The following is a 15,665-nucleotide window of genomic DNA, read 5'->3' on the forward strand; positions in this document are numbered from 1 at the left end:
GTGGGAGGCCACAGTGTTTCATGCATTCAGCAAGCACCCACTGATTACACCATCTGCCAGGTCACTGCTAGGCCCTTGGTCACACAGGGGTGAACAAATCAAGTGCCTTTCTCAAGAACTCCTGGTCCAGTGGGGGGGACACATGGCCAAACAACTCCCCTTGCCTCAGGGTCCTCACCGTGCCGACCTCACGGGTCTGTTTCGAAGACTGAGTGAGTTAATTCTGGCCTGCTCAGTCTCCACCCCCAGCCCCCACAGATCAGGTCCCTGTGGTTCTGTGGTGAACTTCCCTCACACCCAGGACTTTCTCTCCAATCCCCACACCAGGACTTCCTTTGGCACCGCCTCTCTCTTCTGAGCACAGACGGCCATGGTAAGAGTTCCTTGACCACCAGTGGGCATCTCATGGGCATTAGCTCATTTCCTGCTGTTGTGGAGATGAAGCACCTGCCCTAGGCCAAGAGTCCAACCAGAGGTCGGGTCCCAGAGCCCACGCCGGCTCGGCGCACTCCCCTGCCAGGCTCTTCCTCCAGCCCTCCTGTCCTGCTTGGCCAAGGGGAGCTTTATCAAAGCCACCTCACCCCCATCTCCTCAGTCTCACCTCTGGCACAGCTCTGTGCCATCCTGCAGTCTCCTTCTTCATCCTTCAAACTCAGTTCCAGCCATTGTGCTCAGTGAGATGGTTCCCAGCACTGCCCTCTACCCTTACTTCCTGGAGCTCTGACAAACACGGATTTTTTTTTTCTTTAATATTTATTTTTCAGTTTTCGGTGGACACAACATCTTTATTTTATGTGGTGCTGAGGATGGAACCCAGCGCCCTGCGCATGCCAGGCAAGCGCGTTACCGCTTGAGCCACATCCCCAGCCCAAACACCAATTTTTTTTGCCTGGTACTGCTGTGTTCTCTACAGAGCGTAAGGAACGTTTTCCATGTTTCCATGAGAAGTGTGCTCCATGTTTCTACTTTCCCTCCAGTGGTCCTCAACAGGGAGTCACCTTGTCCCAGGGGACATTTGGCAACACGGGGAAACATCTTTTGGTTGCCCAAACTAGGTGCTATTGGCATCCCCTGGGTAGAGGCAGGAGGTGCTATTACCCTCCCATCCACACACAGAACAATCCAGTGCTGGAGTCCAAAAGCCCTGCTCTAGACAAGGGCTTTTTGTTTTGTTAACAAAGCAGATACTCAGATCTCTTCTGAAGTGAATTGAGTTACTCAAGGATTTGCAATCATATTTATGATACGTAGGAGGTGTCCACCTGGAAAGGCCAGATAGGACCACATGTGGGTAGGGGCCACAGGGACGGCAGAGCAAGTCAGCACAGCCACCCTCCCCAGCCCGATGACACTGAACTCCTCCCTCTGACACAGTTGCTCCAGATGGTAAGTAAGTACTGAATTCTAATTTAAACGACAAACTTGAATTGACCTAGACATTGACCCCTGGGCATAAACTTGCTTAATGATGGGGTACATAGCAGGCCATAGCTTCTGTGTCCTCCTCCTGGGTAGAAGTCTTAATAATAACACAAAAGCTCTGAGGAGGCTGCTCTGAGGTTCTGTGGGCCACTCTTCACTGTGTGCTGGATTTCTAGAAGTCTACATGTGCAGGTTCTTGAGCAGGATGTGACAAGAGCCTCTGCTGGCTGCACTCAGGAGTCACTGCCACCAACTGTGAGCACTGCAGTATTTGCACAGTGTGGGGACAGTTCCAACAGGTAGGCAGCAGCCCCAGCAGGAGAAAGATGACAAATCCAAACATCAGCAGCCACAGAATAATTCCCCTAACGGAGCTCACAATAGGTTCTTAACACAGGAGGAACAAGTTTCAGAGAGAACTCCCTTGCTGAGAAGTAGGTTCTGGGTCCTGACTCCAGGCCAGGTGGCTCTTTATGATCTCTAGGTTTTTATGCTGAGAGCCCAGAGAATGGCCACTGTGGCCAGTGCACCCCTCTAGGAAGCCTGGCAGGAATGCTGGGGCAACCTTTTCAGGGCCCAGGTGTCGAACAGAGGGTAAGTAATGTGTTAATGCATCAGCTATTCCCTGAGCACCTTCACTGAACCACTTCAGGGCGAGGCTCTTGGAACTGTGGGCCTGGGAGACAAACGTCCCTAAGCCAAGGTAAAATGGTAGTGTAACAGGGGTCCAAGTTATGCTTACACAGCCCTTGCTGCTTTGCCACTGCAACTTATTTTTAAAATGGACACATTTCTTTCTCTTCCTCTCTCTCTCTCCTCCTCCCTAATCTCAGGGGAATCAGGATTACTTTCTTCCCCATTTTAGGCAGAGTATCTGTCCTTCAGTGTGCACCCACCATAGAAACCAGGTAATCCAGACTTTGGGGATGGCACCTCAAGACTGAAATGATTCTCTCCCAAATTAACAAATGATTTACAACTCCAACGGAGGACATGTGGGGTGTAGCCTTTGAATCCCCTCTTTAAAAATCCCCGGTTCCCCTTGATGGGCACAATCCCAGCTTCTGGGATAGGAGTTCCCAGTGCTTCTCCTTTGCTAATAAAGTTTTTTTCAAAATTGTGTCCTCATTGGATTGGCATCAGGGACAAGGAGTAAACTTTCAGTAACAGTAGCATCTATACCTTATTATGGTTTAGATCTAGAAATGTCCCCAAAAAACTCATGCTTTGGAAGCACAGTCCTCAATGCAGATAAACTCAAAGGTGGGGCTTTTAGGCACTGATTAGAGTTGTAACCTCGTCAGTGGTGCCATTTGATAGATTTGAATGGGCAACTGGGTGAGAACTATGGACAGGTGGGGTGCGGCTGGAGGAAGTGGGTCATGGGGGGCAAGCCTCAGGACTGCTCTGTTCTGAGCTTTCTCTCCCTGCTTCCCGGCTGCCACACACAGAGCAGACACCCGGCCACCGTGATGTTCTGCCTCACCTCAGGCCACGGCAACTGAGTCAGGTTCCTGGACGTTCATGGATTGGTCTGTGGGCTGAACCTCTGAAGGCTCCTCTAAGCTGCTTGTCGGGTCTTCTGGTCACAGTGACGCAAAGCTGCCTACCACACACTCCTTGGCCACAGGAAGACCCTAGAGCCTGGGCCTGCAGCAGCTGCTGCCCTCTGGTGCAGGGGTCCTGGCATGGGGGAAGATGGGTGCTGGGACCACCTCAAGGACAGGACAGCTATCGGTGATAACAGTGGGGAAGGACTTTGCTAATGACATGTGAGGTCAGTCTGCAGAAGTGTATTCAGAGAACTCAGTATCTGAGGTAACACCAAGCAAGGTGACTGCCAGTCACCCAACTGGAGACTGATGAGCAGTCCTCTCCTGAGGGACTTCTCCAGAGGCCTTGGTATGCCACTGTGTGTTTGGAATCACACTAGAGAGCCTGTCGCAAACTCACTAAACTATAGCTTGTCTGGCTCTGGGGCAGGGAATCCTGTGGGATTAGTGTTAACACAATTTGCACAGAGCACAGGGGAGACTGAGACTGAGCCAACACACTTGAGAAATGCGTCTCTGCTGGTACAAAAGTGGCAGGAAGAGCAGGTGCTCATCCGGAGCGGGAGAAAGAAGGGGCGGGGCTCAACACCGGCAGGCTAGGACAGCAAGCAGCTGCTAACCCCTGAAGACCAGCCGGTGCCCACCAACTCCCCCTGCCCCTGCTCATGCTGCCGCCTATGCTGTGCAGGAGCGCATGTGACCAGGGACGGCAGGACCCTTGGCCAGACCTCCAGAGAGGTTCAGATGACCACAATGGGACATATGAGGCAATGTGCTCAGCCCAGGGACTGTATAGGTAATGGAGGGCAGAGACCACCCCAAGCAGTACAGGTGCTGTGGCCAACTCCCTAGCAGGAAGGGGGAGGAGCACAGCATGAGGAACGCTTTATCCTGCAGCAAGGACAGGTACTGGGAAAGGGGACAGCACAATCAGCTGCCTGTGCGACACCCTCATCCTTCTGGAAACTTGAAGGTAGAAACAAATAGGACAACCAGAAAGGTAACTCCGGCTGGGCAAGTATGTAGTTGGTACAGCAGGAGCTTTGAGATGTTAGGAAGGTGCCTTTAAGCCAGGAGAGCACCTTGTAGAACCTGAGCAAACGCAACAGCACCCAGAGTGGGGAAGGAGGGAGGATGCTCTTTCAGGTCCTGGTGAACAAACGAACACAGGGCGAAGAGGGGAAAGGCCCTGGGCAATTCCCAAATGTTCCCTAGAGTTGCTCACTGAGACAGATAACACAGGAGCCCAGTTTGGAGACAGACTGTGGCAATCCTGTCAGACTGGAGGAGCCCGGAATTTGCAGATGGCCAATCACAACTCTACCAAGTGTCACCAGGTTAGTTCAGGGGTGGGACAGGCACTGGAGTGTGAGGTACAGAGGGAGGGGAGCTCAGTGGGCAACTCCAAACCCACAGGGCCCTGGACTAGAGAGTCTGCCTATGGTGATGGGCCAAGGGCAGGTGTCTGCCCCAACCTAGGTGGTCACAGCAGGGGAGGGCAGGGCTGCTGATGCTGAGCTTCAAGGCAGAGCGATGGCCACACGCTGGCAGACTCCAGGAACAGTCTTCCTTGGCTGAGCAATGCTCCTGGACACAAGGCCATATGAAAAAGGGTGACCACCACCACTGCCCCAGGCCCAATAGGGTTTCCCTGTAACAGAGGGTAGGTGTGGAAGTAGATGGTTTCTGAGAGCCACACATCTGGGGCCTGTCAGAGATACACTTCCTGCCATCACCTGGAAGTATTTACTTCCAATGGGGCCTCACCTGGAATTGTTGAAGAAGGGAGGGTTAATTCCCAGAAAGGCCATTTCTCCAAATGAGGATGCATTTAATTGGAAATTTCCCATCTCATGAATGCACAAACCCAGGGCTGCCACTAGGTGGGCCTTGGGACTCACCCAAGGGCTGTGACTCAGATTTCCACCCTGAGGGTCAGCCCAAACTCTCTCATGACCAGCTGCCCTCTGCCTATTCCTGCCACTAGCCTTTTTGGACACAGACTGTGGCAATCCTGTCAGGTGGGAAAGGACCTCCCTTCCCCCAGCACACTGGTCCTTGAATCTCTGAATTCACTGTATGCCTGGGAGGACAGAAGACAGAGAAGGGAAAGAAAGACAGGTCAAGGGCTTTCGATGCTGCAGCAGTACAAAGACACAGCTGCATCGTTAGCAGCAGCCAGGGGCTGAAAAGCCACCACCAGAGAAAAGAATGGCTGACTGCACCGTGTTCTCAAGCTGAAGCTCTAAAAGGGAAACGTGCATACACTCTAGGGACACAGAAGACTCTTGAAAGTGTGTTAAGTTAAAGAAAATTTGTATAACAATAAATATACTGAAACCTTAATATATAACCCTAATTATACATCTAATACATTTACTGAAAAGGTTTACGGAGTACGTAGGCAGCAGGGTCAGCTGAGGGAGGGGCTGAGGTGCAGGATGAGTGGAGGAGGAAGGGTTTGTGTGCTGCTCCTTCTACTGGTGAGCTGATGTTTTTCAGTGAACATACTTGCAGAGCCCTAACCCTACACCTTGGTCTAGGGTTGACTTTCAACAGATCATAGCAAAGGAGCTGCTCAGCTGTGTATGAAACATGAAGCCTGAGCCAGTAGTGGGTCAGCCAGGGATGTCTAGCGACAGGCTCCCCTCAAATGCATGCTGCATTGCGTGACTTGTGTAATCTTACAATTACAGTTAAGTGCTGCTTAATGATGGGGATACGTTCTTTTTCCCCCCATTATTGGGAGTTGTACCTAGGGGCACTTAACCACTGAGCCATATCCCAGCCCTTTTTATTTTTTGAGACAGGGTCTCACTCAGTTCCTTAGGGCCTAAGTTGCCCAGGCTGGCCTCACACTGGCCATCCTCTGCCTCAGCCTCCTGAGTTACTGGAATTACAGATGTTGCTACTACACTGCCTAACGGGGATATCTTCTGAAAGGTGTCATTACATGATTTGTCATCACAGTGTCCTTACACAATCTACGATGGCTAAGATGTCACCAGGTGACATGCAGTCTGTTGTTGGCAGATGTCCTTCCTGAGTAGTCTTTGGAGCTTCCTGTTTTCCTTATCTCTGGTGCCCTAAGGAAGAATGCTTACTTCTTCTCACTAGATTGCTGAGGACATGAACTCTGGCTCCTTGCCAGAGTTTTTAAGCCTGATAAGGTAAAGGACAGACACACCTGAGGTGGGGCAATGGCCTGCAGGGCTGAACTATTAGGGACTCCAGGGAGAATTCTCAGCCTCCAGAAAATGAATCCCGGCAATAGTCATCATTCTGGGAGTACCCGGATTCACCTGCCAGCTCTGGTCATGCAGGCAGCGTCCTGGACACAGTTACCTGGGCATGAACTGGAGAAGGGCAGGAGCAACACTGCCCCCTGCTGTTTCCATCATGGGGTAGTCACGGGGCACTCTGCCGGTGAGAGCTTTCCTCTCTCTGAGGAGAGGGCAGACTCCTGTGTTTGTGGGACTGGGTGGATCTGGACACACACCACCTGCTCGTCCTCTCCCATCTCCCTCAGCAAGCCAGCCAGAGGGCACAGTCAGTGTGGCTCCTCCATGCTGACCCCTCGTGGGAGCATGGTGGTGACAGTGGTAGCCCTGGCTTGGCAGAGCTGCCCAGGACGGGGTGAGCCTGATGAGCCTGACTCTATAAATCTAGTTCAGAGAAGGAAACCCACCTCCCTACCAATCAACTCCATGATGCCAACCCACAACAACAGAGGTGGGGAGGGAAGAACAGAAGTCCTGGATCAGACAAAGCGGAAGGCTGGGAAGGGCGGGGGAGGGAATAGGGAAGACGGAAGGAATCAGACACAAGTTTCCTGTCCTTATATATGAACACACGACCAGGCAACTCCACATCATGGACAACCACAAGAATGGGATCCTAATTAGAATAAGTTACACTCCATGTATGTAAAATATGTCAAAATACACTCTACTCACTTCTCAGAGGAGGACATACAATCAACAAGTACATGAAAAAATGCTCACCATCTCTAGCAGTCAGAGAAATGCAAATCAAAACCACCCTAAGATACCATCTCACTCCAGTAAGACTGGCAGCCATTATGAAGTCAAACAACAACAAGTGCTGGCGAGGATGTGGGGAAAAGGGTACACTTGTACATTGCTGGTGGGACTGCAAATTGGTGCGGCCAATTTGGGAAGCAGTATGGAGATTCCCTGGAAAGCTGGGAATGGAACCACCATTTGACCCAGCTATTCCCCTTCTCGGTCTATTCCCTAAAGACCTTAAAAGAGCGTACTATAGGGATACTGCTACATCGATGTTCATAGCAGCACAATTCACAATAGCTAGACTATGGAAGCAACCTAGATGCCCTTCAATAGATGAATGGATAAAAAAAATTTTGGCATTTATACACAATGGAGTATTACTCAGCACTAAAAAATGACAAAATCATGGCATTTGCAGGGAAATGGATGGCACTAGAGCAGATTATGCTAAGTGAAGCTAGCCAATCCCTAAAAAACAAATGCCAAATGTCTTCTTTGATATAAGGAGAGCAACTAAGAACAGAGCAGGGAGGAAGAGCATGAGAAGAAGATTAACATTAAACAGGGACGAGAAGTGGGAGGGAAAGGGAGAGAGAAGGGAAATTGCATGGAAATGGAAGGAGACCCTCATCGTTATACAAAATTACATACAAGAGGAAGTGAGGGGAAAGGGGAAAAAAAAACAAGGGAGAGAAATGAAGTACAGTAGATGGGGTAGAGAGAGAAGATGGGAGGGGAGGGGAGGGGAGGGGGGATAGTAGAGGATAGGAAAGGCAGCAGGATACAACACACTAGGATGGCAATATGTAAAAAAATGGATGTGTGACTGATGTGATTCTGCAATCTGTATACGGGGTAAAAATGGGAGTTCATAACCCACTTGAATCAAATGTATGAAATATGTCAAGAGCTTTGTAATGTTTTGAACAATGAATAAAAAAATTGTAAAAAAAAATACACTCTACTGTCATGTATATCTAAAAAGAACAACAACAAAAATATCAACTCCGCGTTCTCCCACAGAACCCTGTCCATAGTGAGGGCGACACTTTGATCTCACTCTTCCGTCTTATTTCTCCGTGGTTCAGAACTCAGCAGGGGATACAGGGGGCTTTTTCCTGGGCCCTTCTGAACTTTCAAAATTAAAGTAAGTTGGAGAAGCCTAGGCTCATGTTAACAGCCAGATCTGAAGACCAGTCAAACACAGTAAGCTAACAGGCACCCGCAGGTTTCCCACAGGCTTGGCATTGCCTTTACAGAATGCCATCTGCTGGAACACACCAGTGTGACAGGGCATCTGAGGAGGAGCAGACCTGGGGCCACTCTACAAAGGAGGCCAATACGTGCCCATTTATTTTTGCTGAAATTGATGGCAGCCTGCTTGACCCTAAAATGTTTATCACCTTAAAAAATAAAAAAGTAACGTTCCTCTCCTTCCAAATCCTAAATCGTACCAGTTCAGTCACTGCACACCCCATCTAAACTGCTAAGGAGCCCTGAGAACTCAATGTCACCTGACCCTGTGCTACCGGGGCAGGGGCAGCACCATAAAGGGTACGACTGGCTCCACTGGCAAAATGGAAAACGGACAGACTGGACAGGAGGCCACGTGGACGTTAACCTACTGAAGTTCATAATTATGTGGCTGTTTTCTTTCTATGAGGTACTGGGGATTGGACCCAGGGTCTCATGTGTGCTAGGCAAATGCTCTACCTCTGAGCTACACCTCCTGTCCCCTAAGAGAATATTCTTAATCTTAAGAGATACACACTAACCTTATAAACATACACAACTCTTAAGTAGCTGTTAAAAAATAAATTTTAAAAACTCTTAAGTATTTTGCAGTAAAGAGTCATAATATATGCAATCGATCCTTCAATGGTTCAGAAAACAGATTTTATGTGTGTGTATAGAAAAAGAGAAAGCAAATAAACAGGTAATGCTAACAGTTGATGATAGATAAAGGGTATATCAATCTCCTTTGTGCTACTTTTATAACTGTCTTGTAAATCTGCAATTATTCCAAGCAAAAGTTAAAGGAAAAGAAAGAATCCCTGACTTAGACCATATAAACCCCAAAGGGCAATTCTTTTAAAAAAGAGAACGAGGCTTCCTTCCTTCTTTTCCGACTGATACCCAGGCCTTGGAGGCCTGGAGCAGCTGCCCCAGCAGATCACAACATGCCTCTCCACTCCAGCCCCAGAGACTGCATTCACTTTCCTCTTGTGGGACTGGGGCTGTAGCTCAGTGGGAGGGCACTTGCCTGGCATGTGTGAAGCCCTGGGTTCAATCACAAGGACAGCCAAAAAAAAAAAAAGAAGAAAAAAATCAAAGACAGTTTTCCTTTTGAGAGTTTCTAGGCCTCCAGATCCAGCTGTGATTCAGCCTCTTGAACGAGATTTTCTCATGCACATTCATTTTCTTTAGCTACATTCATTTTAAATTTGAGGGACAGAGCAGGGGTGCTCTGCCACAGGCAGAGAGCCTCACCGTCCCAGGCCTCGTGAAGTCCACGCTGTGCGCCAGGCTCTGCCGCATCTGGTTACTGAAGAGGCGGATGCAGACACTCTGCAGGTACTCCGGGGTGATCTGCAAAGAAGACACGGGGACATGTGGTGAAAGGCACACAACCCACCCAAGGGACAGTAGGAGGCTGCTGTCCCCCAACAGCCTCTGTAAGGCACAGTGATGAAATGGATGAGCTAGAAAAAGAATCATTTGGCTTTAACTTTGGAGCTCTTGAGAAGAATTAATGCACTAACTTGACAGAAAAAGCTGATAATATATCCTGAGGTGTGATCAGAGGACATCACGCTTCAAATGGTGTAGTCTTACCTGCTATAGTCCCCCTGCCTTGGAAAATAGATTTTAAGCCATTTTTGTAAATTCAAGAAATAAAGTCACTGGGTGGCCATCATGTGGTGGAAAGAGGACCAGGCTGCAAACCTGAAGGCCTGGGCTCTAGAGAGAAGCAGCAGCCTGCTCCTTGCACTCCTGACCTGAGATGAATCAGGTTTACCTGTAGGGCCACGGCGAGGGGTAAATAGGGTCACACAATGATGGCGGGGTACATGCTGAGTGATGACAGAGACGTGATTAACAGTCAAGGGCCTGGCAACATGAGGCTGAACTGCGTCACCATTAGGGCTGCTGTTCCACAGTGCTCTTCAGAATGCCTTCACCTCGCTCATAGTCCTTGTAAGTCAGGATGGGTATGTGACATCTAAGGTGGTGATCTCTGCATTTTTTCCTTTCATCTTTTCATAAAAATAATACATGCTTATTTAAAATGTGTGAGTCCCCCACTTTCTTCCAAATCACAGCCTTCCCCCACAAACCAATCCTTAGGGGCAATTAAAAATTCTGCAGCCTTACAAACTTGTCTCTGCATCCGTCAGAGGGGAACCTCCTTTTGCACAGCTTCATAATTCCTTTGTGCTGAAACTTCCATATGGTAATGGAACTGGCTTCTATTCCTGCCCCTCGCTCACTTATCTCCACGGAGGAGGGGAGCCTAACTGGAGAGCTGGGAAGACCTGGGAACACCGGCCCAGACCTTTTCTCGCCTGCTAGGGCTCCTGCCTATACCACTGGAAACTTCTGGGCTGCTCTGTCCATTCCATGGCAAATGTCTGATCATTCCTGGACACACAACAACATAAGAAATCACAGATCACTCAGAGAAAGAAGAGCCCCACTGAAGGCTAACCTCCTACATCATCCTGAGTGCACTGCCAATGGATTCCTACAGTCTTAAAACGTAAACATTCCCTTTTTCACATATGTGCATACAAGTGAACTGAAATAATACAAGAGAAGTTCAAAAAGGAAATGAGTTGAAAGAGCTGTGGTGGAGGAGGCTTCCTACACGATCCTCTGAATCCCGTCTTTTGCCATGAACACAATCTCTTTCACATTACAGACCAGCCAGTCCAGCCTCAACACTTGAGGCCCCTTTACACCCCCGCCTGTGGTCTGCAAGCCTCTGCTCACCAACTCCAGCGATAGGAGCTCACAAGCTCATTTTGGTCACATGCCTCATCAGGTATCACATGAACCTGGCTGTAGGCGGTACACCCAGAATGAGGCAAGTTAATTTTTAATATGTAAGAAAGCAAAAGGAAGGTTCATACATTAAGAAAAACTAATTTGAAAAGCAAACAATGAACTGAGAAAAATACTTGCACTGGATAAACTGTGAGTGGCTCTACTCCAACAGCCCTGTCCAAAGCTGAACTCCTGATACCCCCACGCCTGCTCCCCACCCAAGGCCTCCCTGTCTCAGCTGGTGGCGACACCATCTTTCCAGTTGTAAAGGGTCGCCCTTGACTGCACTCCCTCCCTCCCAGGTCCAGTTCAGCATCATCTTCATCCCACATCTGGACAAGCACTTCTTCCACCTCAACCACATCCTCCTTCCAATGACTGCAACTGCCTCTGTGCTGCTCCTCCCAGTCTCCCTGCAGCACCTGTGGACGGTTCTGAGTGGCCAGGTGACTCTGCCACACCTGTCAGACCTCTTCACTTCAGCATTCTTCTACTTGGCTTCCTCAGGGTGAAGGTTGAGCCTTCTGATGGCCCCCAAGGAGCCCGCCCTGCCTTGCAACTTCTCCTCCTGCTTGCCCCCACCCCAGCCTGCCCTGGGCCCTGCTGGCCCCTCTGGCCCCAGCTCCGCTCCTTACCCACTGAGGCGCAGGCCACGCTGTGCACTGGCTGAGGCTTTGGCCTGGAACTATCTTCTCTCCACACTGTATGCTATTCCCTTGCCTCTTCCCAGCAACCCCAGCAATGAAGCTCGGTCTACCTGCACCTGTCCAAACTCGCAGAGCCCCAAACCCTGATCCCTTCATCTGGCTTCCCTTTGCCCCCTAGAGCTGTCGTCCTCTAGCTCAGGTTCTTATCTATTCTGCTTAGGTTTGCTCTTCGCCATCTGCACTCTTTACTGCAGTGCCTGCTCCCTGAGGGTGGGGTCTCTGCTTTGCAGAGTGATGCATTCCAAATTCCTAAAATAGAGACTGGCGTACAGTATGTATTTAACAAATCTTTTTCAAACAAATAAAATATATTTAAAAAGTTCAATCCCATATGTAAGGACTATAACATATATTTAAATCATGAGATAATATTTCTAACTATCAAATTTGCAAAACATAAAAATTTTAATAATAATACCCAGGGTTAGCAAGTGTTTTTTTTTTTTTTTTTTGTTGTTGTTGTTTTGTTTTTTAATAAAGAAATGGAATCAAGTGGAATCGCTGGAATCAAGTCAGCTTAACCTTCTTGAAGGATCTTTTTTGAGGGAGTACTGGGGGTTGAACTCAGGGACACTCAACCACTGAGTCATATCTCCAGCCCTATTTTGTAATTTTATTTAGGGTCAGGGTCTCACTGAGTTGCTTAGTGTCTCACTGTTCCTGAGGCTGGCTTTGAACTCGCTATCCTCCTGACTCAGCCTCCTGAGCCACTGGGATTATAGGTGTGTGCCACCACACCTGGCTCTGAAGGACCTTAAGCATAAAATTCAACCTGGCAAATCAACATTAAAAAAACATAACAAAGGAGCTGGGGTTGTAGCTCGGTGGTGGAATGCTGGGTTTGATCCTTAGCACCACATAAAAATAAATAAAATTGGGGCTAAGGATATAGCTCAGTTGTAGAGTGCTTGCCTAGCATGCACAAGGCCCTGGGTTCACTGCCCAGCACCACCAAAAAATAAAATAAGAATGAATAAATAAATTTAAAAATAAATAAATAAAGGTATTATATCCATGTACAACTAAAAATATATATTTTTAAAACATATAACAGAGGTTCATCTCCAAAGATATTTTCAACTTTATCAATGACATGAAAACAAAAACCTGGGGACAACCTAAATACCTAATAGCAGGTACCTGATACTACATGAAGTGTGCCACTGCCATATGACCAAAAACCCTGCAGCCACTGAAGGTGAGACACTGCAGAACAACACTCAATGGCTTCAAGTGTGTAATTCTGTAGTATTACACAGCAGGCCAGAAAATACTGTGTGGCCTAGAATGCACTTTGGGAAAACATGTGTTATTTAAGTTCTGAAATATTGACCAGTATTAGGACTCACAATTATATGTAATGTTTCTTTTTCTTTTTGGATCATTCTATATTTTTGAAATTTTCTATAATGCATACTATCTTATAATCACATTTTAAAAGTTAGTAGAAAGAATTTTAATACACAAACTTACACTGGTAATAAAACTATATATAGTACTTAATACACACACAAAAATGAATACAAATAAAATTATGTAAATACAAAAAACATCAGCAGATTGTAGCAAGGTCTTACACTCATTGTGACACACTACAGTTTTACAAAATGTTTTCCACTGAAGGCAAAACGACAAGGGATCTCTGCATTGTTTCTTATAACTGTACCATGAACCTATAATTACTTCAATTTTTAAAAAAACTTATTCTCCACAAGGAGATTTTATTGTACTTCCTAATTTTTAAAAGTGAAATACTAAAGTCATTCCCATTATAGTCAGGGAGAAAATGAAGATGCCCATGACATCATTCAACAATGTCCTACAGGCCTTAGCCAATACTACTATAAGAAAAGAAAGATACTGAAACAAAGTAAAATAAAATTAAAATATCATTATTTGAAGATAGAGAATCAACTGAAAAACCTAAGCAAGTAATAGGGTTCAGAAAGGTAGGTAAATGTATACAAATCAACATGTGAAAATCAACTGCTTTTCACTATACCAGCAGGGCAAAAACATTTTTCCCACACATTTTTTTTCTGTTGCCAATTTATCCTTATAACATTAAGAATTAGGGACAGAGGTTGGTGGCACATGCCTGCAATGCCAGTAACTCAGGAGGCTGAGGCAGGAGGATCCCAAGTTCAAGGCCAGCCTGGATATCTTATTAAGGCCCTGTCTCAAAATAAAAAATAAAAAGAAATGGGAATGTTACCTCAGTGGTGGAGCACCCCTGAATTCAATACCAAAAAATAAATAAATAAATAAGCTAGGGGGCTGGGGTGGTGGCTCAGTGGCGCTAACGCGTGAGGGCACTGAGTTCAATCTTCAGCAACACATTAAAAAAATAATTAATTAATTAAAGGTATTGTATCCATCTACAACGAAAAAAATATTTAAAAAAAGAATAAGTTAGATAAAGATATGATAAATAATGTGTTAGGAAAATGGGTAAAATACTGCAAACAGCATGATGAACCCATGTGAAGCATCAGCTCAGCCCCTGTCCGTGTGAACCTTTTTAAATAGAGGGGCAGGCTCTGCTGGTGGAGGAGTGGCCAGGGACTGCCCACCACACAGCCCATTCTCCAGACACCACTTCTCTCCAACAGAAATATACACAGGGATCTTCCTTACCATCTTTCCACTGACTGTGGCCTCCAGGGAATCCACCAGCTCGGCTGTGACTCCAATGAGGTTGTGGTAGTCGGCCTGGATCTTATTGTACCGCTTCAGGTACGTCATTGACCGACGCTCGGCTTCGACCAACTGCTGGTGGAGCTGCTGCAGCATTTCTAGGAAGAGGGTGTACATGAAAGCCACACGCAAGAACAACAACAAAACCCCACAGAACAAACTGCTTTCTTCTCAAAGGACTATCATACCTACTTTCAGAATATTTTGCCGTAATAACAGACTTGACACTATTGGGTTTAGCACTTTACCTCTAGTTCATGCCACCTATAATTACAAAGGATTTTATAATCATTAATTTAAATTCTCTTGGTGCTGTAAGTTCAACTAAATCATCAGTGGGCTCCCAAACAAAATCTCTTCCCTTGACTGACCCCCACAAAATTTCTAGTAGTTCTTCTATTTCTAAGGAATAGAATCAACATTTCTTTCTATATTCAGCTCACAAAACAGTGGAACCAAACCTGTGTCCTTTTCTCTGTTTTCGTACTATGAGGCTATCTGGGGATATTCCTATCCACAGGATGGTCCTCCATTTTAAACAAAAAGTGGAGTTGCTTGACTTATGCTTTAAGAAGAAAAACCCAGGGTTGGGGTTGTGGATCAGCGGTAGAGCGCTTGTCTAGCATGTGCAAGGCCCTAGGTTCGATCCTGAGCACCACATGAAAATAATTAAATTAAAGGTATTGTGTCCAACTACAACTAAAAAATTGATATTAAAAAAAAAAAAAAAGAATAAGAATCCAGGGCTGGGGCTGTAGCTCAGTGGTAGAGTGCTCGCCTAGTATGTGTGAGGCCCTGGGCTCCATCCTCAGCACCACATAAAAATAAATAAATAAAATAAAGGTATTGTGTCCTGCAGTGCTCATGCTGCTGTTTGAGAAAGCAGAAAGCCACTCCACTAGAGAGATCGAGGCCACACCACTCTGGTCACACCTAGAAAGGGCAGATTCTCATCAGGGCCAGACTTACAGTCAGCTTTCTGTCACTCTAAAAAAGAAAAAAAAAAAACCCCTAAGACAATCAACTTCAATGGTGGAGAGCCTTATTTCGGCTCACAGTTTGGGAGGGGCCAGTCTGTTGGCCCACTGCATTTGGGCTTGCGGTAGCAAGGTACACCAAGGTAGGAGCGAGAAGTAGAGGAAGCCTGTTCACCCACGGCAGCCCAGAAGCAAAAAGAGACAGGCAGGGACCAGCATCCCAACATCCCC

The 15,665-nt window shown here is 47.0% G+C and overlaps 1 protein-coding gene across 2 annotated transcripts in view; it reads right to left on the reverse strand.

The window, feature by feature from the left end:
• The window catches only part of Armc9 (armadillo repeat containing 9), a 133,360-nt gene that overhangs the window by 89,863 nt on the left and 27,832 nt on the right, over positions 1-15,665 (reverse strand). For both annotated transcript variants that reach the window (XM_027942001.2, XM_071619549.1), the window contains exons 8-9: positions 14,398-14,555; positions 9,497-9,595 (exon numbers count right to left, since the gene is read on the reverse strand). In XM_027942001.2, the coding sequence (XP_027797802.2) occupies positions 9,497-9,595; positions 14,398-14,555 (257 nt within the window). The remainder of the gene's footprint in view (positions 1-9,496; positions 9,596-14,397; positions 14,556-15,665) is intronic.

Source organism: Marmota flaviventris, chromosome 11 (assembly GCF_047511675.1).
Source record: "Marmota flaviventris isolate mMarFla1 chromosome 11, mMarFla1.hap1, whole genome shotgun sequence".
In the NCBI taxonomy this organism is placed as follows: Eukaryota; Metazoa; Chordata; class Mammalia; order Rodentia; family Sciuridae; genus Marmota; species Marmota flaviventris.